The 23,424-nt window shown below is 43.3% G+C and overlaps 2 protein-coding genes across 3 annotated transcripts in view; one reads left to right on the top strand and one right to left on the bottom strand.

Moving 5' to 3' along the window:
• zzef1 (zinc finger, ZZ-type with EF hand domain 1) overlaps positions 1 to 20,762 on the bottom strand; it is a 42,672-nt gene extending 21,910 nt beyond the window's left edge. For both annotated transcript variants that reach the window (XM_028595924.1, XM_028595925.1), the window contains exons 1-33: positions 20,138 to 20,762; positions 19,267 to 19,411; positions 18,940 to 19,134; positions 18,578 to 18,761; positions 18,262 to 18,461; positions 17,242 to 17,452; positions 16,989 to 17,105; positions 15,610 to 15,788; positions 15,256 to 15,354; positions 15,035 to 15,126; positions 14,784 to 14,929; positions 14,091 to 14,196; positions 13,658 to 13,876; positions 10,610 to 10,701; positions 10,241 to 10,461; positions 9,928 to 10,061; positions 8,857 to 8,927; positions 8,649 to 8,763; positions 8,327 to 8,492; positions 7,964 to 8,085; positions 7,721 to 7,843; positions 3,910 to 4,079; positions 3,734 to 3,815; positions 3,437 to 3,638; positions 3,030 to 3,163; positions 2,659 to 2,899; positions 2,439 to 2,518; positions 2,241 to 2,331; positions 1,661 to 2,132; positions 1,405 to 1,569; positions 1,014 to 1,133; positions 710 to 871; positions 330 to 462 (exon numbers count right to left, since the gene is read on the bottom strand). In XM_028595924.1, coding sequence (XP_028451725.1) covers positions 330 to 462; positions 710 to 871; positions 1,014 to 1,133; positions 1,405 to 1,569; positions 1,661 to 2,132; positions 2,241 to 2,331; positions 2,439 to 2,518; positions 2,659 to 2,899; positions 3,030 to 3,163; positions 3,437 to 3,638; positions 3,734 to 3,815; positions 3,910 to 4,079; positions 7,721 to 7,843; positions 7,964 to 8,085; positions 8,327 to 8,492; positions 8,649 to 8,763; positions 8,857 to 8,927; positions 9,928 to 10,061; positions 10,241 to 10,461; positions 10,610 to 10,701; positions 13,658 to 13,876; positions 14,091 to 14,196; positions 14,784 to 14,929; positions 15,035 to 15,126; positions 15,256 to 15,354; positions 15,610 to 15,788; positions 16,989 to 17,105; positions 17,242 to 17,452; positions 18,262 to 18,461; positions 18,578 to 18,761; positions 18,940 to 19,134; positions 19,267 to 19,411; positions 20,138 to 20,551 — 5,403 coding nt within the window. In that variant the 5' untranslated portion in view covers positions 20,552 to 20,762. The remainder of the gene's footprint in view (positions 1 to 329; positions 463 to 709; positions 872 to 1,013; positions 1,134 to 1,404; positions 1,570 to 1,660; positions 2,133 to 2,240; positions 2,332 to 2,438; positions 2,519 to 2,658; positions 2,900 to 3,029; positions 3,164 to 3,436; positions 3,639 to 3,733; positions 3,816 to 3,909; positions 4,080 to 7,720; positions 7,844 to 7,963; positions 8,086 to 8,326; positions 8,493 to 8,648; positions 8,764 to 8,856; positions 8,928 to 9,927; positions 10,062 to 10,240; positions 10,462 to 10,609; positions 10,702 to 13,657; positions 13,877 to 14,090; positions 14,197 to 14,783; positions 14,930 to 15,034; positions 15,127 to 15,255; positions 15,355 to 15,609; positions 15,789 to 16,988; positions 17,106 to 17,241; positions 17,453 to 18,261; positions 18,462 to 18,577; positions 18,762 to 18,939; positions 19,135 to 19,266; positions 19,412 to 20,137) is intronic.
• On the top strand, positions 20,436 to 23,424 carry cyb5d2 (cytochrome b5 domain containing 2). Its single transcript, XM_028595927.1, has 4 exons — positions 20,436 to 21,108; positions 22,080 to 22,220; positions 22,813 to 22,999; positions 23,155 to 23,424. The coding sequence occupies exons 1-4, from the start codon at positions 20,850 to 20,852 to the stop codon at positions 23,327 to 23,329; spliced, it is 762 nt and encodes a 253-aa protein (XP_028451728.1). The 5' UTR covers positions 20,436 to 20,849; the 3' UTR covers positions 23,330 to 23,424.

Below are 23,424 nucleotides of genomic sequence, written 5' to 3'. Positions count from 1 at the left end.
CTACACTAAGATGGTGGACATAGTAAACATTACACTTGCTAAACATCAGCATATTAGCATGGTAATGTTAGCATGTAGCTCAAAGTACAGATGAGTGTACGTAAAGCTTCACAGAGCCATAACCATTTATATTACACCAACATCTTTTTTAAATGGGAGGTTGCTGGTTGTCTTTAAATGTATTACCTGCAGGACTATATCTGCTCTATTTTTGGGATGCACAGGAAGGAAAACAGAGCAGAGAAGCACTTAGGGCAGTCGGGTTCAGAATTGAGTGCCAATGGTTTCCCCAGACAGCTCAGACATGTTTTAAATGCACTGTGATGTACCTTTCTCCTGTCCTCCATGGACTCCTCTTCATCGATTTTGTCGTACCACTTCTCAAACATCCCGTCCATACACTCATCCATCCACTCCTGGTTCTTCTTGTAGTCTGCAATTTCATCCTCCTCTGTCCATTGGCTGAAAATTTGTTTGAACCACAGAAATAATCTATCATCTCTGCAATTTAAGGGGGCTGGGAAACAGCCCACTAAAATTCCCCCTTAATTGATTTGAAATAAATAGACGCATGAGGCACAAAGAAGTTTAGACAATTGATTTGTAAAAATGAAAGTTGTGTCTTTTGCTAGCCTTAGCAACTGTTATCAACTGAAAAAATGTAATTTCCACTGTGGAGCCTTATCTTCTCAGATGGGGCGAATATTACCTGATGGCAATGTCATGAACACTGATGTTCTCCTGGGACATGTTGAGCAGGAGGTCAGGAAACTTGATATTCAAGAAGAGAGGAAGGTCATGTACCTCCCAGCTCATGTCTAGAAGGTGCAACAAGCAGGTCTGCACACATGACAGGGCTGGCAGCAGGGCTCTGGAGAGCAGTGATGAGGATCAGGTTACTCCACTGCACACACACTCGGAATTTACACTTATCACTGCCGCAAGCGCTTTTTAAATTTCAGTGAATGTAGTTATGTGTGAACATGGTGCACGTTACAAGGATAACAGCTTACTTCTCATTCAGGCTGCTGAAGCCTTGTACTGCCTCCACCAGCATGAGCACCAACTGATGGTAGGAACGCCTCACCTCCTCTCCTAGCTTCTGGCCACTGTCTGACAACTGAGAGAAATAACTGAAAAAGACAAAGCAAAAGAAAATCTTCTCAAGATGTACCCGATATTCATATGTCTTGAAGCGTCAAATTGATTTATATTGGTCAATACCAACAACAATTTATCATCTAAGACACAAATCAATAATGGCATTCAAACTTTGTGACAACGTTGTTCAAAATCACAAATATTCTGAACTGTGCTAGTCTATAGTTTAAACATACAACATATGATGAATTATTTGAGTTACTTTTATTCCAACTGAACTGAAAACATTTTCTACAAATGTACCTGGTGAAGTCTTTCTGGCACGCCAGCAGCTCCTGTAGGAACAGGATGCAGGGGGCTTGGAAGAGGTGTGGCTTTCCAAGGGAGTGTAAACACTGCTGAACTATCTCCAGGACCTTGCACACACTCAGAGCCTGGGCTTTGCTCAGGGACAGGGTCTGCAGAATGCTACAGGAGGAAGATTTGGATGATTTAACCTTATATGGTAGAATTACACAAATTAAAAAAAATGCTAAATAGAAGACTGGAGGTCAGTCACCTTGCTGTTGTGAGAGCCTGGTCCCTTATAAAGTTTAGGATGTGTTTGAGTATTGGGTAGCGATCCTTGACAGAGGGGGTCATGCGGGGCTCTTCTATAGATCGACAGGACAGGAGGCGCAGGCGCGCCCGACTGAATGGGGCTTTACGGGCGCAGGCGGAGGGCGAGGCTGGTTCCCCTGACAGGGAGGAGAGGCTCTCTGTTGAGCCTCGGTGGCCTTGTCTGCCGTGCCCACAGGAAGAAGAGTTTTGCGCTTGAGCATCGGAGGGCTGGCTCTGCCCTGCCTCTTCACACCCTGTGGTGTGAGGTCCTTGTGTGGAGCTGGCCTGGAAGTCCCCTTCCGAGATGGAACTTCTGCGGAGGAGTGGAGCACTGCTGCCATCTGCAGCTTTGGAAGAGTCGCTGTCATGGCACGCTACTCCACAAGGGGTGAATCTGAAGAGCAAGAGGCTCTTCTCAATGCACATCTCAGCTACAGAGAAAGCAACAAAAAAAAAAAAAAAAAAAAAAAAGTCAGAAAAGAGATAACAGAGTCGGCGAAAAGAAAGAGTGGGATTTATCTTTAAGCTGAGGTCCTCACCTAGTGTCTCCATGCTAACCTCATCATGACCCCCTTCCTTCTCGTCAGGAACATTCATTTTGCTAACTAGGTATCTCTGCTTCATCTCCAACTGACAGGGGGAAAAACATAATGAGTATAATAGTTCAGTAACATGATCATATAAACACCTAGCAGCAGATAATCAACAAAAATATGAAACATGTCAGTAACACTCACCATCCATGTCCTGATGCTATCTGCCAACGAATACACCTGCACAAATTCTTCACTGAAACAGGACTTGCAGTCCTGATTGACTACTCATACAAAGAAAAAACAGAAGGGAGAAGTCAACTCAACCAAGTTAATCAAACACGCAGAATTACCAGGATAAGACACAGCAAGAAGAAATGGAACAGCTTTTGCTCTATGACCACTGATTAAAGCCAAGCATTACCATAGGTCTTCAAGGCATGGTTGAGGGCTGGTGTGTGGTATACCATGGCTGCCCAAAGGGCATTCACAGCTTGGTCTGTCTTTGACCCGGAGGCAATCTCGTTCCTCATTGGCTGTTTTCTGCAGGACTGCATGAGGGTCTTCATCAGCTTTGTTCTACTGTCTGTTGGTTCCAGGGAAGGGTTCCAACGTGCAAAGTCCTCCAGGAAGCTTATTAACTCATCAAGAGTCCATGTGTTTGTCTACCACACAGAAAAGCAACAGAGTATTAGAGCACCACCTAGCTGCTGAGGTGAAAAGGCAATGGACTAATATAAACCTAAGAATGGAACTTAACTTCTACATAACTGGATTAAGCAGATGTGACAGTACCTGGTCTGTGGGTGCTTTGGTCTGACTCGTGTCCCTTGTTTCACACAACCCGTGTCGCAGAATGGGTTTCCATAAAGGAGAAGCCTGAACATGGGACATTTTCCCCAGTGGAAGCTCCTTAACAGTGCGTATCTCTGGAATAGACAGCAACTCACAAATATCAGCATTTCAATCTATCACTGAGGGTTGGAAAATTGCTTGAGTATGAGATCATTCTGAAATAATTTTTATTTTCCAAGATCTGTTCATGTAAGCTTCAAATGTACAAGATTTGAAAAAAATAAAATTAAAAAAAGAAGATTTTAACTATAGCCCAACACAGTCATTACCAAACTTTTCTTGGTTAAGGATTCACACAAAAAAAAACTTTTACAGACCCTTTGTTTGATAAAAGGTTAAGAACTCACCGTGGGGCGATTTCAGGGCGAGGGTTCTGGAAGCGAGACGACCCATCAGGCGAGCCACGAGCAGCTGCAGGTCTGACATCCAAGAAATAGTGATATCGGGCAGGCCCATGGCTGTCACAGTGAACTTGTAACCCCACTCGTTATTACTGCTATCAGAGTGGAAGAGGAACTGGAGTTGAGGGCCAGCGTCAAACGTCACCTTCTGAAGGAGCAAAGAGAAGCAGCATGCGTGTGAATTAAATAAGCAACAACGGTGTTTTTCACATGGAGACAACTGAATGGTTTCCCATGTCCTACCTTTGGCCACTTCTCACTTCCAACCTTCATGTCATAGCGGACCTTCCCACCTCTAGAATCTGTGAACTCTAGGTAGTCGTATCTGTGAATATCAAGAGCATAGAGGATGGGTTCGAAAAAAGTCTCACTAGGGATGAAGAAATACATCTGAATATGTAATGTTTCACATCAGTCACCTTTTCTCTGTCTCACAGCGTTCGTCAAACTCCAACTCAAAGGAGGTAGCACCAGGGCAGGCAAAGATGCTGGTCTCGTGGCGGCTGTTCTCATAGTTGTGAGGTGACTCCAGGCTCCAGGTCCTCAGTACCACTGGCTGCTGGGGCTGGTGCCAGCTCTCCTGATCCACCTAACAGTGACGAGGCATGCACTTCATCTTACAGTCAATGGTGGAATGTAACAAAGTGCATTTACTCAAGTAGCGTTCATAAGTACAAGTTTGAGGCACTTATATTTTACTTCAGTATTTCCATTTTATGCTACTTTTATCTTCCACTCCACAACATGTCAGAGGGAGATATTGTACTTTGTACTGCACTTCATTTATCTGACAGCTGCAGTTACTGGTTACTTTACAGACTGAGATTTATACAAACCATATGTATAAAAATATGATGCACTGTTATAGATTTAACTACCCAACAGTATACACTACCGGTCAAAAGTTTTAGAACACCCCAATTTTTTTATTGAAATTTTAGCAGTTCAAGTCCAATGAATAGCTTGAAATGGTACAAAGGTAAGTGGTGAACTGCCTGATGTTAAAAAAAAAAAAAAAAGGTTACCCAAAACTGATAAATAATGTACATTTTCAGGGAACAAGAAATGGGTTAACAATGTTAAAAAAAAAAAAATCTGTTCTGCAGCAATGGAGGTTGATCAAGCTTTGAAAGTTGGTGCTACCAATTCCCACAGGTGTTCTAACTTGCAGAGGTGTCAAAAGTATTCACATTCATTACTCAAGTAGAAGTATCGATACTAGGGTTTGAAAAGACTTCTGTAGAAGTTGAAGTATCAACTCAAGCTTTTTACTCAAGTAAAAGTGTAAAAGTACTGGTTTCAAAACTACTTAAAGTGTAAACGTAATGCAAGGGGGAAAAAATGGCATTAAGGACAAAAGCTTAGCCCCCACAGGGCCTATAGTGCACTACCCCACCTCCACAAAAAAAGGAGCACCTTGTTCAATTGTATTTGTCTGTTCAAAAATATAAAACAATAAAAAGTTTATCTAAAAAAAAAAAAAATTGCTAAGGCCACAGGGTCAAATTTAAGTGATTTATTAAAAATGTAATAACAATAACTTATTTCAGGATGAGTCTGTGTTGTTTTTAAGACAACGGCAGCTACAGTCTGGTGTTAAAATCCTCTCCAGTGAAATACAGACACACTTTTACACTTTTTAGCTGTCAGCATTGTAACCGTGTTTACTCCAGCTACTACGTTACTACGTTTTTGGAGCATCAGAGAGAAGCCCAGGCAATTAAGTGGCACCTAAATAAGGCAACGAAATCTGCATTGCTATTCGGTCCGGTAGATAACGGTCGTTAAGGCACCGGTGCCGTATTATCACCGGGTCTGTGCAGGTATACAAACCAATAAGGTGTCTGAATGGTATATGTTTATACTTCTCATCCAACCACAATCTAATTCACTCTATCCGGATGGGCGCGATTTTCCTGGATAGGTTTTTTTTCTGTGTGTGTTTTTTTGAGCGATGACAAGCCGGAATGAAAACAAGCCAAACTGAAATAGCAGTAACGAGGCTATTTTTAAAATGTAAGGAGTAGAAAGTACAGATAATTGCGTGAAAATGTAAGGAGTAGAAGTAAAAAGTCTTCTTTAAAATAATTACTCCAGTAAAGTATAGATACCCAAAATTTCTACTTAAGTAAGGTAACAAGTTGACACCTCTGCCAACTTGTCCTGGATTGCTTACAAAGCCCTCTGTTTGTATAAAAGTATTGTTGGAACACACTGTGGTACCGTACCCTCGTGAGCATTATTTGAACAGTATTGTACTGCAGAAAGTAGTGTGTTGCTATAAACATGGCGGGAAAAAGGCAATTAACAATGGAAGAGAGACAGACCATCATAACACTTAAGTATGTTGGTCTTTCCTACAGAGAAATTGCCAAGAAAGTCAAGGTGTCAGTGAGTACAGTATTCTTCATCATCAAAAGGCACTTAGAAACTGGGGGAAACTGACAGGAAGAGGTCTGGCAGACCCAAAGCCACAACAGAATCAGAAGACAAGTTTCTGAGAGTCAACAACTTGCGTGATAGGCGGCTCACAGGACGACAGCAAGAAAGCCATTGCTAAGACGTCAGAATAAGAAAAGGAGGCTTGCCTGGGCCAAGAAACATCGTCAATGGACTACTGAAGACTGGAAGAAGGCGATACGGACCGATGAATCAAAATTTGAAATCTTCGGTTCATCACGCAGAATTTCTGTACGCTGTCGAGTAGGTCATGACCGAAAGAACAAGATCCAGGGTACAAGCGGCCGAAATGGGTTTCCTCAGGAGGGTGGCTGGCGTCTCCCTTAGAGATAGGGTGAGAAGCTCAGTCATCCGTGAGGAGCTCGGAGTAGAGCCACTGCTCCTTTGCGCCGAAAGGAGCCAGTTGAGGTGGTTCGGGCATCTGGTAAGGATGCCCCCTGGGCGCCTCCCTAGGGAGGTGTTCCAGGCACGTCCAGCTGGGAGGAGGCCTCGGGGAAGTACCAGGACTAGGTGGAGGGATTATATCTCCAACCAGGCCTGGGAACGCCTCGGGATCCCCCAGTCGAAGCTGGTTAATGTTGCTCGGGAAAGGGAAGTTTGGGGTCCCCTGCTGGAGCTGCTCCCCCCGCGACCCGACACCGGATAAGCGGACAAAGATGGATGGATGGATGGATGGATGTCGAGTAGGCGAAAGGATGGTTCCTCAGTGTGTGACATCAACTGTCAAACATGGAGGAGGAAGCGTGATGGTCTGGGGCTGTTTTGCTGGATCCAGGATCAGTGATTTGTACAGAGTGAAAGGCACCCTGAACCAAAACGGCTACCACAGCATTTTTCAGCGCCATGCAGTACCCTCTGGTATGCGCCTAGTTGGTCAGGGGTTCATCCTACAGCAAGATAATAATAAGACATAAGTCCAAGCTATGCCAGAATCACCTTAGCAAAAAAAGAACAAGATGGTAAGCTTAAAAACATGGAGTGGCCAGCACAGTCACCAGACTTAAACCCCATTGAGCTGGTTTGGGATGAACTGGACAGAAAAGTGAAAGCAAAGCAACCTACAAGTGCCACACATTCATGGGAACTTCTGCAACAGAGTCGGGAAGAACTTTCTGAAGAATATTTGATTTCCATTGTAGAAAGAATGCCACGAGTGTGTTCAGCTGTTAGATCTGCCAAAGGGGGCTACTTTGATGAGTCAAAAATTTAGAATATATTTTTGTTAATACATTTTTTTTTAACTTAAATTATTCATTTGTTCTATTCTTTCATTTCAGAGTACAATAAGATATTGAACTGCATGAATTTCAATAAAAACCTGGAAAAATTGGGGTGTTCTAAAACTTTTGACCGGTAGTGTATATAAGAGTTAACTTAGATCCACTTCTACCAACTCAAGCAGTAAAATGATACTTACACATTCAGTAATAGTAATAATCCCATAATATTATATATTAGTATAACACACACAGAGGCCATTTCCATCAGTACTTATATTAATTAATATTACTTACATACTTTTACTTTAGTGACATTTTCAAAGAATAACTTTCACTTGTAATAGAGATTTTTGTATTGCTACTTTAATTTAAGTAATGGATCTGAGTGCTTCTACTACCACTGTTCACAGTAGTCGTGCTGTCGTGCTGTACTTTTCCAACCCTCCACAACCCCAAATACTGGTCTGCATTTCCACCTTTCCATTCCTACTCATACAATGGGATACGCGCCTGTATACATTGTGGTACACTAAGGTCAGAGTGGACTGACCTTAGAAAAGATGTCTCCAGTATCACTGGACAGGCTTTTGAGTAGCTCGACGAGAGAGGAGAAGCTCTTCAGCAGCACACTGTGTGGGATGTCCAAAGAGCACAGCTCCAGGAGTAAAATCATCTGCCAGGACCAGAACAAATATTACGTTCACTCAACATGGTCGACTTTATTACTGTGCTCCCTGCACAGTAATATTCAAAATCAAAGGGAATTCAAAATCACGAGATAAGATTGTATTACCAGTTGTCTGAAGACTGTGGCTAGGATGGAGCTGCCGAGTTTGTCGGTAATATCAGCACCAGTGTACCTCCCCAGCAGAGAACCAAGGACACCTTTGACACTTCCCAGGAACTGATCCACATCTATTGAAATAAAGAAGAAGCATTTTGTCAGACTGAAAGCATATCCTCTTGTCCACTCACTGATGAGTTCTACTCCGTGTCAATGTTCGTACTGAACCATTACACAACTTATTCAGACGTTCGTCCATCTGTTGGACGTCCACATTTGACTGATCAGCACCAGGCTGTGTGCTCTAACAAACACAGAATCTAACCATGAAAGTAGGAAGCTGTAATATCACACATCTCGCAGTTATCTCACATTTTAGTAGAATGTGTCTGGCAAGCTCCATAGCGATAGCGGTGGAGGCTCCTCCTTTGAGCTGTAGGTAGCACCAGGAGAGCAGACTACCCTGCAGAGCCCAGAACAAGGACAGCAACACTGTCCTGCTGGCTCCACTATTCTCATCCACCATCATCACCTCACACTGAGAGATGGGAGACAGTTGAACAGAGAGGAACATTAGAAAAAGGTACATGGAGAAGTGGAGAGGGCCGTTGATAAATGGTAAATAATATTGTGAAAGAGTTGAGACGATTCCAAGCTGCTGTTGTGTTGATTAATACAATGCTGTTGGCCTCACCTCTCTTGTTGCCACCAGCAGCAACGTCTCCATAACTGACAGTAAGGGGCTGATGTCAAAGTCTGAGTGGGCTCCTTTAGGTGGGAGCAGGAGAAGGCCACTTGGATCCTGATCACTGCACAGAGAAAACACAGCTGCTGCTGATCCACAGTGATCGGGATGTGTACGAGAATATGATCATGAGTTTGTGTATCTACAGTCTGCTTACCTGTAGTAGTTACAAAGCGATTCAAACGTCACCTTCACTGACTCCGGCTGATCATGTTCTGTAATGTTTTTCTGTAAAAAAAAGGCATATTATCATTATAATTATTCTCATATTAGTATTATCATTAGGGATGCACCGATACCACTTTTTTCAGACAAGTACATTTGGGTACTTGCCGATACCGAGTAGCGATTTGAGTACTTAATAATACCATTACAGTTCTAACAAGTACTTTGAAAACAAGCATTATTTGCACCTGAATGCATCACGACTTTACTGGGTGTACCTGAATGCACCATAAAGTCCCATCGGTGCCCACGCGCTTTACCATTCGTGGTTTGTTTGTTTACATAACTAACTGGGAAAGCAAAAGGTTGGCGCATGGATGACAATAGGGAGGCACGAGGAAGTTAACAGTTATTTCTCCATCATCTCCGACTCTGGAGTGGTCACGGTGTCTGGAAAAATAAATGTGCGGGCTACCGGTAAGCTACACTGTGTCGTTAGCTACAGACCGGGACTTCCGGTTTCGAGTGAAATACAGCCACACTTTAGACTGTTTAGCTTTAAGATTTTTAACTGTGTTTAAGCAAGCTATTTGCCAACAGTAGGTTAATGTTACCTGTTGCCAAGTGTAGTGCTAACTAGTTTCACAAGCAGTGATGCATGAAGTGGTATTGGGTGCAGTATCGGAGTAGTTGTGGAGTATCGCCGCGTAAACATTTGCGGCAAAACGGCGAGGTTGGGCTCAGAGCAGAGAGGCAAAGCGCAGCGCAGGAACGCTTTGGTTGCGCCTTGAAAGGTCAGCGGCAACGAGGTCAAAGATGAAATTATCTGAACTTTGAGCACAGACACGGCGCCAATTCCGAGCGCTGAGCGACGACAAGGGTAGCACTGCACCAAGTTGGGCGGCACCGCTCTCTCCATAGGAAAACAACAGAACGCCCAGCGCAGAGCAGTTTTACCGTGGATCATGTGTAGGCGGCTTATGAGTAAGAATACATAAGCGCAGACTCGGTATTGGTATCCGTGCATCCCTAATTATCATCATTATTTTTTTAATAAACTCACCATCATGTTGAAGAGTTTGTCCCGCCTGACGTGTTTATCGGGGAAGAAAACAGCTGCTCCATTAAGAATGGCCTTGACTGTTTCCTTGTGCAAAGCTTTTTCTACTAATGTCTCACCCTCTGGACCGTCCACAACTGAAACACAAACAACATCAATATTAGTGCTGCATAGATTCTTACAAATTCTTATAAATAAATCATGAAAAACTACTAATGTCCAAGGAATCTTTACTGAGAAATTTAAATGAAACGTGACCATTGAACCAAATACTTTTTACTACTCGCAGTTGTATGAAAGCTGACAGGGTTCTTACTGTGGCAGAGGTGAGTGTAGAGTTCACAGACAGCCCTAACAGAGTCGGACAGAGGCTCTGCACTGCTGGACGGGGATGGACAAGCCGCTGCTGTGGCTCCCTCATCTGGCCCTCTGCTCTCCTCTGGGCCCCGGGGCTCCAGTGGGTTGGGCAGCATGGGGAAACAGTTCTGCATCAGCTGGAGCAGCAGAACTCTGCTCTTCAACACCTCCTCTCCCTCACTGAGACAAAGAAATGTGCTCAATTACTTTTAACATGTCTGGGCGGTTCCCAATGACTGAGCAATGAGCCTGATCACGCCAAATGGTTTCTGTACTAAAGGCTGTAGGACAAAAACCAGCCACAGCGACAGACAGTACGACTACTCACATGTCCCTGAGTTTACTGTAGAAGTTCCAGAAGAGGTTCAGGCCGAGGCCACTGAAGTCTAGAAGATACTTCTGCTTGAATTGAGAGGCATCCTGCAGAAATGGAGAAAGAGGCCAACAGTCTTCAATAATATCACACACACAAAAATATTTCCCATAGCGTCATAACTATGAAGTACCTGCAGTCCCTCAAACGTTCAGCAGTTCGGTAAAAGGAGATGTTGCAATGTCTCCTAATGACTACAAGAGGGCAGACTGACCCACTGTAAATAAAATAATGAATGTAGTGAAAGCGATGAAGAAACTAACACATTCAGAAATATGTTAGGTTACCAAAGGAAATGTGGTATTTTGGTCTTACAAATAAAAGACCAGAGTCAAGTGTCTATCTCAGTCCAGTGGTATGTTAAATGGTAATATTTCTCATGAACCTTAGTGTTGCCTGACACAAAGAGGGTGTTTCTACTCACGCTCAGTCTCTCTAGCTGGGGTTGTGTAGTGCAAGGTCAAATTTCAATAAGGAATAAATAAGGAAAAATAAATGTTGGAGGTAGCCAAGTGATTGTCACCATTGGCCCTTGTGCAGTGTGGTCCCATAAAACACTTTTCCTACAAATATAACATGCTGGTACACAAAACGTAATGCAATGTATTGACAAGCTTGCAATGTTTTCAGCTATAAAGAGTATTTCAATAGCCTGGTTGACACCAGACCCTTCTCAGTTGTAACTGAGAGTGGGTCTGAGTTTGGCCATTTCCAACGGACGCTGTTCAAATGCCTCTGGGCGCAGTTGGATAGTCATTCAACCAATCAGACAGCGGCATCAACGGGTTGCTGCGCTTCGGTGTTGAGTGTCAACAAAAAGCTGCTTTCCGTTGCTGCGCTATCGTCATTGTGTAAAGTCAGCGATTGTGATTGGTGCCTTGATTTGGAAAAATTGGAAATGGGCTTGAATGGGCTCCTGGCCAGACGGACTTGCAGAGCAAATCTCAAATTTGCTGGAAGTTCGTCAAGGTTTTTTCCAGGCTAGTATTTCAAGGTCATTCTACTACAATTTTAAATAATATTATTGATATTTAAATGATTACAGTAATAGTAGTCTATATCCATGACGTTCCAGTTCTGGGATTGCTATAGTGCAGTCAGACATTTTGCAGGATGTCTTTCTTTTGGGCTGGATGTCCCGTTACCTTCCGCTTTCTTTGTGTTGTTATTCTAACCTCCAGTGGATTTCTGAGGAATATGGTTAACTCAGTGTTTCCTCTAGGATTTTTTTTTAGCAGTGGGGGCAGATCTGTCGGACCCCCCCCGGCAAATGTTTTACGTATTAAAAAGAACTGACACTTCGCTGCAACACAAACAAATATATGTATTCACCTCTATTCACACACATTGAGGCATATATTTCTTTTGTTTTGATTGAACTGTATTTTTAAGAAACGGTCTACAAAATGAATTTTACAATAAATTCTTCATAGGGAAACCAAAACCCAAAGTAGGCTAAGTATGAAACCATTCATAATGAAACTAATTGCATATTTGCCTCAGTGGCAAAGTTGGCAGCCTTGCAGTGTGAATTTGATTTTCTTGGCTTTTGGAAAAAAAACTCCAAGGCTGGGTTACACTAGAACGGCCAGGACGGTGACGGTTTTGAAATTTATGTGTGTAATAACTTTGCTAAATAAAAAAAATACAATCCTGCTGGTACCTGAGTTTTATATACTGTACATTACACAAAAGGCAAAGAAAATCCAATCACTTTTACCTATTTTGGCCATACTGTCGCTCGGATTTTCGCGGTTTTGTTTTTAATCTTTTGCGTGGTTGAAGATGCATCTTGGTTGTTTAGTAATAATCATAGTCTCTCTCAGAGAAACGTAAACTGGCGGTCTCGAGTAACAAGTATGGGCAAGGCATCACCGATGGGCCGAAGGCAAAGCCAGAGTCGGTAACGTAGGCTACGGCGTGGATGGTTCTGAATCAGAAGAAAAGCACCGGGCGATCGCTCTGTGAAAGGCGCAGTACATATAACTTTATACATGTTACAACTGGCTGGAATCATTGCACACATCATCTCCAAGGAGTGCACCAGCTGTAAAATGTCCCGGAGGAAGTTCATGCAGCAACTGGCAGAGGAGCTGGGAGCGGAGTTTATGGAGAAAAAAAAGCATTACGGTCCGAACAGCGCTGCGCACCGCAGCAGACACCATAACGGAGGCAGTGCCAGGTTAGGTTAGGTTATAAATGTTCAAATAACATACTTTTAATTGTTATTTGGCTGTGAATTATGTTGAATGAATTTCCCCCAATAGGTTTCATGAATGTATGAAATAATCACGGTTTAGCCTGCCATGATATGATATCAAGGGCGTTGTATTTAATCAACAACCACGTGCAATTTAAAAATGTGCAAGAACTATAGACTAATACAGGCTTAAATGAACTTACAATATAAGTTATACGACTTACAGTTGTCAAGAATGCACACATGCCATCTCAACCGTGTCCACCGGACAGCCTGTCTCTTTTTTCTTTCTCCCTTTTCTCCGAGTGGCACACGTGCCCGCTCGCGTTGTGAAGCGCGTGTCTGCGCTATTCTCCGTCGACGTGCTCTTTACAATCACTGCTGATTGTATATATATATTTCTGATACCGTGGCGGGAGAAATCTAACTGTGGCGGACCGCCACTTGCCAATCAACATAGAGGAAACACTGGTTAACTGCTCCCCAGATCTCTGCAGGGTAAATCCAGACATCTAGCTGGACTGTCTGTCCAATCTGAGTTTTCTGTCGCAAGATTAAAACAACAACCTTGAACGTACACGTTCCACCAAAACAAGTTCCATCCCGAGGCTATTTTGCAGTGGCACCGTGGCTCTGTCCGGTCGCCCAAGATGATTGTGATTGGTTTAAAGAAATGCCAATAAACCAAAGCACGTTTTTCTCCCATACCAAAATACTGTGTGGACAAGCCAGACCCCCCCTCCGCAGCGCTGTGGAGGAAGGTCTGGCAATGCGAGACTACAGCAATAGTGTTTAGTAGTTACCATGTCTCGCGTAAGCTGTTGTATGAAGAAGAGGGTCTTGTTAAGTAGACAAAGGCCAGTGACAGCATCGCAGTCGAAGCTCTCTCCCTCTGTACTGAGGTCGTCCAGGTCTCCAAGCCTCTCTGCCCCAGGGCACAGATAGCCACTGAAGGTGAGGGACTGCACTCCAAGGCGCTCAGCAGAGTCCAGCCTGGTGCAGAGGAATTTGACCATCAGGAACTGGGAAGACAAGGAAACAAGGGAATAAGAGGTGGGTTTACTTGATAATGACAGCAAACGATGGCCTGCGTTTAGCATACTTGAGTATGTAGCAATACTATTTTTATTGTATTTTGGAAGCCTTAAATACTAAATAACAAAATGTCGGCATCATGAAAACATCATTTTAGAAGCACAACAGTGTTACGGAATAACTGGTTGATGCGGTGTGTACCTTTGCAACGCGACACTGCTGCAGCTTGATCTCCACGTCGTTCCAGTCGTCCTCGAGCTCAAACCAGCCAATCGGCTCTTCCTCTGACTGTGTTGGAATCTTCACACTGCAGGTCAGGTGACAGGATGGTGGGTCAGCCATTCACACAAACCACTGAGGCAGACCCCCACACTTCTGAGGGGTTCCATAACTCACACAAACTCACTCTACTGTATTAGTATTAGCATGTAATATATTTAGCAGCATGTACTCTTCAACACCGGTACTCTTTTTTTGCTAATCATAGATGCCTTCTCTTATTAAAGGGATAGTTTGGTTGTTTTGAAGTGGGGTTGTATGAGGTATTTATCCACAGTCAGTGTGTTAGCTATGGGCCCTCTGGTCGGCACGCCCCCAGTTTAATGAAACAGACCAGAGTGCCAACACGGAAGCTAAGCAATGTACTGCTGTGGACGGGGGCAGCAGCTAAACATAATTTAGCCACAAATTAAATCAATATCAGTTTAAAGCAACAGCGCATCGTTTCTGTCGGCCCCATGAGGAGTTCTAAGTAATGACAACAGAACTGTTGGCCACATGATACAAGCCTTCCAGGACCGCGCAACTTGTAAATCGATAAAACACAAAAGCAGACTAAACTGAAATACCAGGAATTAAAAAAACAACAACAGACAGCTATAAAAGGATCCTTACTTGTCTTGCATAAATTGCTTGTAGTCCTTGTAGTCCCACGCGTCGTACTTTTTGAACCTCCTGAAATGTTTCTCTGCATCAAAGGGGTCTTCATCCTTGTACGCAAACACCAAGCCGCATTTTGCTCCAATGGCTCCTTTTCGCACCTGACCACACAAACCAGAGATCACGTCTTATGTACAGGAATCCTCTATCACTGTCGGGAGTGATCAAAAGTTTCAATGAAATGGTGAAATCAAATGGAGCCTCACTTTGATCTTCATCTGAGTGACCTGGAAGTTACTCTGGTCCTCTGTCGACAGGATCACACTGGCTTTCTTCCTGCCACTTTCTGTAAGAAAACCTTTGGAGCAACAAAAACTTTCAGTTATACTCGAGGGCACGTTTATACTTGCTAAAGGCATTTTTAGCCTAAGTATGAATTCAATATTATTGGTATTTTCTAATGGAATAAGGACGGTCTCAGTTGTACCGTCTGCAGTGGAGGATTCTGCGAGCATGTTCTCTGGCCCTGCTTTCTCTTCTTTACTCTTCACATCACAGGCCTGTAGGTGCAACTGGAGGGGCTTCCCTGTAATGAGACACAATGCACTGTGGATTTTCTGTGACATACATCCTAGTTAATCAGTTTCCATACAGGTTATAATTACATTCTGGGAAGCAATGATCACCACACTGAACTGTAGCTTTGTAACCAAATTAGCAATGTTCCACTGTATAATCTACTGACGCAGCTCCTCCTTGTGGGCTAAGTGCTTTCTCTCCTCGGTCTAAGGTTTCAAATGGCCTTGTGTGAGTGAGAGTAAAGGAGGGATGGCCACCTTACCATTGCGATTAAGTAGTCGCAGCCTAACGGAGGCCATAGACATGATGAGGGAGGAGGCCTTGTACTCGGTCTCTAAATGTTCGCTGATGCAGGACAGGGCTTGGAGCACTTTTGCCACACTGCCTCTGGCCAGAGCAAAGGCCAGGAGGGTCATTTCTGCATCAGGACTCACACAGCAGCTACACAGGAGCAAAAAAAAAAAAAAAACACAAGTTGGTTTTGGAGTACTTTTAGTCCTATTAAATGATAATTTGTGTCTCTATTTCTGAGTGTCAGAGTTATTTTGGCCAAATAAATATATTTTCATGCGTGGTCATAACTTAAAGGATAGGTTTATATTTTTTCAAGTCAATTTCAAAACACTCACGTTGTTCCTATTGTCCATGCTGGCTGCAAAGCATAATTTATCGACCTTAGACTGTTAAAGCCAGATATTAGCTTTAGTTCAACTTTAGAATGCATGTTTGCACGAGGACTGAATTTTGTTACCTTTTTATGTACATTGAAATTGCTTAAAAATAGATATCTTTGCGGCCGGTATGGACAGATGGAATAATTACAGTAACAAATAACCCTTAAAACGTGCATATACGCATGACTTTAAAAAAATGTAAACCTATCCTTTAAAGCTGCCACCCAGCAATAAAGCATGATTAAACTCAGAGACTTAATCTACCAATGCACTACACAAGCATTACTCAGAATACAATACAGATGACATTAATATGGTAAATGAAAAGTGAAAAAGGCCCCAATCATTCTGGCTTTGGAAGTTTTACTGTAATTCCTGCAGAGCATTAAGACTGGCATGAACCACACCTTAGTTTGTTCAATACCTTAAACTATAGCAGTAACATCACAATTTAACACTGGTCTAATACTAATTAATGGCAAATACTATTGCTATACTATATTCACTCTCGAAAAGTTTGGATCAAACAGACCCACAGCCAACTGTGGGGTCTCCCCTAAACACAGTATATCTACGAAATGATGGCAACATTTGGATTAAAAAATTTCTAGGCAAACTTTTCCCTAAATTTCCTTGTTTGAAAGTCTCACAAGCCAAATGCTTGCAAAAACTCCAGTAAAGACCAAAAGTGGCCACGATGTATCTCTAACCATGTTGACCGTATGTGTGAATAAACATAGTCTACAGTAATAATCTTGACAATTAGCTGATGAGATTATTTCGGTCATGTTGGTGTTGCTGCTGCTGACCACCATTAAAGGATTTACAGTACATCAAATGGAATGGAAATAGTGTGTCATCGCCCCACTAAATCAATACTTTGATTTTAGCCTGTTTTCATTGTGAGGATGGCAGCATTATGGGCTCAGTGGGTGAGTGTGCTGACGTAATCCCGGCAAGTCCTTACTCTGCTATCCTGAGGAGAAATCCATCCACCTCCTCCAGGATGTTCAAAGAGAAGAACTTGGGGAACTCTGTGGATGACGGTGTTAGGGACAACGGTGGCATGTGCCGTAAGGCTTTTCTAGGAGAAAAATAACACAAAAAAAGTGCTCAGAACCCAAGCACTGGACCAATCACTACACCTACACACCTTCCAGCATTCTTTTTTTTTTTTTTTTTTTTTTTACATATGCAAAACCACGAGTGGCGCGTCTTACTGTGTGCTCTGAAGGACAGTCTGAGCCAGTGCAGGATTAGTCTCCATGGATGCGGTGACCAAAGAGGTGAGGAGAGACAGGTACCAGATGGCTGAAGCATCCGAAACAGACACCTCTTTACTCTTGGTAATCTGATAGCCCAGCGTCTTCAAGCCATGAATCCTTGTGTCACATCCGTCGCTCAGGCACCGCTTAATGTTGATTTGGATGTCTGGTGTTTTGGTAAAGAGATAATGCAGTTAGCAGACGGATGGAATCCAGCATGCAAAAAATGCCATAACCTGTTGCTTCATCCTCTGAGAACAACAGCTCTGTTGATTGAGGGAGACACAAATGAAACCAATCACCTGTCCTAATAACTATGAGAAGTTACATCAACATAAAGCCAGCCTATGAAGTTCAATTTGCTCATGAGATTTAGCAAATCATTCACAGCCACAAAGCACATATCATTTACACAAAAAAAACAGAGCTGTGACTGATTTAGCCTCTAGTTAGACCTGCAAACATCAGGACTGCTTTCAAAATACATGAATTTGTCACCATTATCTGAACCTCTGCTAATCTTTGACCGTTGTTGCTCACAGCTGCCCAGCTCAATCGATTCTCACTTTCTGTTATCCTCATTCATACATACATACATCTCTTAGCAAAAAAAAAAATGAGTTTGTGAGTTTTAGCCTAGCAAGACAACTTCTGATAAAAGGTGGATGTGGGGCCTATTTGCTACAAAGATGGTCCTTTAAGACCTGAAGCAGAAGATGAAAATCCTGAATGTAACCCCTGTCCGCAGTGCCTGGATTTGACGTCTAGATTCTAGCTGAATTCAACCCCAGGTTCATGGAACCTTGCATGAGGATTCAAAGTGAGGCACTTAGCCACTAAACTATCAAAAAACCCAGCAACTTCACAGAAGGGATGGGAAAGACAGTTCCTCTACAAGCATTAGTGAGGGAACACACAAGCCCAAGATACATAAACACACAACTTAGCAGACAGACGGACAGGTGGTGGACTCACAGGGGTGTGTGATGTTGGCATTCTCCAAGAGAGCTACGTAGCCGGTTACATTGCTGGGGATGCGGATATCTCTAATCTCCTGCAGGGAACGCCGGTTTTTCCCGACAGCAACGGAAACCAGCTGAGGCATATAGCTGTGGTCATTGGAAGCCACGGCAATGGCCAGACGTCTCAAAACCACATCTGGTTTCATTTTCAATCTGGGCACAGAAAAGAGACGAGTTTCCACATTAAAAATGTATCATATACATAGGATCGAAAAACTGCATTCAAGGACCAGGCTGCCTCGAGTCCCATTTTAAAGACGCCCCCTTGCCTTATCCAGTGTGAGCGTGCACTGCCGTCCGACTGCCAGAAAGTTGCAGTTTCCCCGTTTGTCATCTTGTAAACGTCTGCAACATTGGATGAAGCTTCTATTGTGCTGTAGCACTGTGTGACCACCTTGACTTTATCCACATCCGGATCACGGTCCAGCTCTGCTCTGTACTGGATATCCAAATCTGAAAAGCACAAATAAAGATTAGGACGACTCTATCAAAGCTGCGGAAGACAGACCACAATTCTAAATGTCCTACTGTAGTGTTACCGTATTCTCAAAATACACAGGAGAACATTCAGTTAAAATCCCTTATTCAGCACGAGCCGGCCACTGTATTTATCCGAAGCTCCGGTGTTCACCTTTCTCCTTCTGCAAGATGAATTCCAAGAAGTCCTGGACCACACTGGACCTCATGGTGCAGATACTGTTGTAGCCCTCTAAAATAGGGAAAGGGATGGCACTGCTGGGAATACGATTCCTGTGTAAGAATTTAAGGATCTTAGAGGCATGTGCCCCTAACCGGTCTTTGGTCTTGGAGAATATGTCAACAAAACCTACAAGAAAAAGAAGGGTGGAAAGATATACAGGGTTAACTCTTCTGCCAGCTACTGACAATACCTATTCACATAAGGATGAAGGCAGGAAGGCAGAATGAACAATCCTGGTAAACAAATCACATCTCATACCTGGAGTGAGGGAACACGCCTGTAGTTGTCTTATCACGTGACTCAGCTCTCCCTTTAGATTAGCTCCATTGGAGTTCTTCAGAGCAATCAGCATGCTCTCTACATCCACCACCCCATCCCCCTCTGCATCAAACTGTCCAAAGGCCTGAGACAGGAACAAACACAGTACACATTGTGACACTTTCTAATCACTCCCATTCCTGCACAACATTACACACCTATACAGGTATAACTTAAAGCACAAATGGGCCAACAATGTGTATCCTTCATTCATAGGGCACACACAATGCTCTACCTCTGTTGCTTATTATCAAGTTATATAGATTTTATGTCTGTTTAACAAGTGTTCTTTTGACAGGAAAATGGGAGATAGTAGCGCTACCTCTAAATGCTCACAGGGGTTGGATTCTTTGAACCAATGTAGCCTATAGTATATAAAGTATAGCAGTGGCATTCCATGTCTACCTGCACAAAGTCAAATGCAGACTAAAGTACACATTCAATGGTCAGTCCATTCATCTACAAGCTTTTGGTTAAACAACAAAGCGGCGTGTTATGCTACAAGAGGCCAAAGTTGAAAATCCAGTGACAATAAACCAGACAATCAAAGGTGACATCAGGAAAAAAAAAAATCATTCCTCTGACTCATTGACTCACACCCTTGCTAAAACTAAACGGATTACAGGATACCATGCCCTCCCATGAACTCACTAGGCTATCATATTTACTCATCATTAATGTGCACGGCAACAGCTGTCAACCATTCATCCTTATACATGGGACAACAATAATAGACATGACATGACATATAGTTAATGACATTTTGCGTGACTTGCGAGAGGCACGTTTGCTTTTCTGTGGCTCTATATACCTCTTCACATTCATCTCTCGGGGCATCTCTGCTCTCCAACATCTCACAAAATTGCTCCACATTGACATGCTCTTCTCCTCGGTTTAACCGGTCCTCCAGCCACCGCACCAGGACACCCTCGTTCCCGGCTAGGACAGACTCCTGAATGGCGACACCTGAGTCGCTAATTCGAGCCGCCGCTTCTCTCAGTTTCACTTGCTCTAAGAGTACCCCGGGGCTAGGTGGTCCGCCGGTGGGCACGGGCAGGTTATTCGATCCCCTTCCGCTTTTTCCAGAACCGGAGCCACCACCGCCTCCGACACCGACGGCGGTGGCCGCAGAGGCCGGACTTTCTTCCGCGAAGCCGGGGCTCTCCGTTTCTATGTCTTCCTCGTCGCCGCTGCCTCCACCACAGCCGCTCTCTGCGTTCCCCATGTTTGTTTCACCGGCCTAGGGCTCCCCGAAAATCTCCGCGGCCCACTGGGCGTCAGTTTCGAAACGGTTGTATCGGTCTGTACCATACACAGACCTCTAACCTACAGCTAGAGCTCTGCTTTGCAGTTCACTACTACCGCATTGACGTACTGTACGTTAGCGTGCCCGAAACGTCCTTTGCGTCATCAGTTTGCACATGCGCTGTGGTGTTCCTGTACACGGAAGTAAATGTGTTGTTGACTATTTTGAACAAGTGGAAGATATGTGATGCAAATGGATGACATACCAAAACACTTAAATGAACAACATGCTCGGCTATGTATTGGTCGCGTTTCTAGCACTGGCAGTTGTGTTCATTCCTCGCGAGTGGGCCGTTACATTTGGATATGGATCAAACAAGGGGCCGCCTATGCGGCTCCTGAGCAGGCATGAATTATCAGTGTACGACGGGGAGGAAGGCAGCAAGGGTCTTTACCTGGCCATACTGGGGCAAGTTTTTGATGTACGGAAGGGCCACAAGCACTATGGACCCGGTGGTGCTTATCACTTTATGGCAGGTGATTCGCCGCTTCTCTTACAGAGACCATAATGTGTTTATCTAAGCTAACAACCACAGAGACACCTCTTAATGTTTACGTGTGTTTAAACATTGTCTGATGCTGATGAACACCCCGAAGCCTCAACAAACCTAAATCAGGAACAGGAATTCCAGTCTTGTGATAGCACATACACAGCTATAGTACATTAGTAGGCTATCCCATACACTGTAATGTCTATATTATATACAGTGGCTTGCGTAAGTGTACACACCCATGCCACAGTTGACTAAAAAGAGGAATAAAAAAAACAATTTTTTGGAAATTGATCTTAATGCCTTAATTAAAAAAAATAGGAAAACTCCAACCTTTAATGACAGCAATTTTCTTTGTGACTGAATAATGTATCGTAAATAAATAAATGTTCTTCCTTAAAATACAGGGGGCATAAGTAAGTACACCCCTATGTTAAATTCCCATAGAGGCAGGCAGATTTTTATTTTTAGAGGCCAGTTATTTCATGGATCCAGGATACTATGCATCCTGATAAAGTTCCCTTAGCCTTTAGAATTAAAATAGCCCCCCCACATCATTACATGCCCTTCACCATACCTAGAGATTGGCATGGGGTACTTTCCATAAGATCATCTCTCAATGCAAATCAAACCAGCTATTAGGCTAACTGAAGTAAAACCATGCCAATCTCTAGGTATGCCAATAATCAAAATAAAAATCTGCCTGCCTCTATGGGAATTTAACATAGGGGGGTGTATACTTATGCTCCCCGTTTTTTAAGGAAGAACATTTATTTATTTACGATACATTTTTCGTTCACAAAGAAAATTGGTGTCATTAAAGGTTGGTTTTCCCTATTTTTTTAATTTAGGCATTAAGATCAATTTCCAAAATATGTGTTTTTATTCCTCTTTTTAGTCAACTTTAGCATGGGTGTGTAAACTTATGCAAGCCACTGTATATGTCTGCATTTTCAGGCAAAGATGCCTCACTGGCCTTCATCACTGGGGACTTCACAGAAAGTGGCCTGACAGATGACGTTTCCAGTCTGTCCCCACTGCAGGTGATAGCCCTTTATGACTGGCTGGCTTTCTATCAGAGGGAATACCAAAGTGTAGGTATGTGATGTTTGTCCTAAGTCTTCTAATGTCAACCTTTTGTATAGCCCTTATTTTTTTACCAAACAAAATTAGTTGGCAGTTACCGTCCCACCATCTTGTACAATCAGGTTCAGTTCAGCTTTACTAAAAGGTATTTGCTAGCATGTAGTGTAGATTCTAACATTACTCTTGTGACAGTTCTGTGAATGAGAGACTGACAGTTTTTTGCTTAGCAAATTCTTTAAAGTGCTCATCAGTAGCCTACTACATGAGGGTCCTTAACACCAAAAAGCAGTAGCTATGAATGGGTCCTTCCAAAATGTCAGATAAATTAAACAATTAGGCCAGAAAAAACAATGTTTGGACAACTCCAGAGTATCCAGAGTGAGCTAGTGAAGCTCCCGTCTCTCCATATCTGCCACAAGCAGAGTCTACAAATTGAAATATCCTGAAGAGCTACAGCTCGTGCAGTATTTTGAATAGCTTACGACTGATGTGTAATGTTTAACCTACTGCTGATTTAGGTGGTTCACCTCATTTCTTATCAATTGACATCCATCATCTTCATCTTCATCTCCAACCAACTGCCTTCACCTATGTTGAATTTCAGGTCTGTTAATAAGCCAGTTCTATAGCGAGACTGGGCAGCCCACAGAGGCCCTGTTGCAGGTGGAAGCATCACTAGCAGAGGGCCAGCGAATCAAGGCCCAGTCTGAGGCAGAGATGATACACTTCCCAGCCTGCAACTCAGAGTGGAGCGCTGCTAGGGGAGGAAGAGTCTGGTGCTCCACTAAGAGGTATGAAAATAGTTCTGGCCTAATCAAATATTAACAAGCCTACACGGCATATGCTGCGATGTACTGCTTACCTGTATCGGAGCATGTCTTACATTAGCAGGCGTTATTGGTATGCATCAGGATTAACAGTACTGAATGGTTTGTTTTTCCTCCAGCGGTGGAGTGGAAAGAGGCTGGGCAGGTGTCCCGCGAAAGCTCTTCTCCCCAGGCTCCAGTAGTGTTCGTTGTGTCTGTGTTGAAGACCCTTCAGCAGCAGAGGAAGACCCCAACCTGCAGAAATATGACAGTTGCCTTCCGCACGCCGACTCATGCTCTGTTCAAGAGTTCTAATCTCTGGGCCAGCCCAGAAAGTGGACATATAACAGCACAATCCTCAGGGACTTTTGACTTATTCATAATAAAGAGGAAGAATTAAGAAAAGTCAA

This window comes from Perca flavescens, chromosome 13 (assembly GCF_004354835.1).
Source record: "Perca flavescens isolate YP-PL-M2 chromosome 13, PFLA_1.0, whole genome shotgun sequence".
Lineage (NCBI taxonomy): Eukaryota > Metazoa > Chordata > Actinopteri > Perciformes > Percidae > Perca > Perca flavescens.
Note: the sequence above shows the minus strand (reverse complement) of the source record. Positions and strands in the feature narration are given on the sequence as shown.

What these genes read in the sequence shown, in the direction of transcription:
- cyb5d2 (XM_028595927.1), top strand. Translation starts at nt 20,850, where the DNA reads ATGAACAACATGCTCGGCTATGTATTGGTCGCGTTTCTAGCACTGGCA. An exon ending in GAGGGAATACCAAAGTGTAG is followed by an intron (nt 22,221 to 22,812) that starts GTATGTGATGTT and finishes GTTGAATTTCAG; the next exon opens with GTCTGTTAATAAGCCAGTTC. An exon ending in GTCTGGTGCTCCACTAAGAG is followed by an intron (nt 23,000 to 23,154) that starts GTATGAAAATAG and finishes TTTTTCCTCCAG; the next exon opens with CGGTGGAGTGGAAAGAGGCT.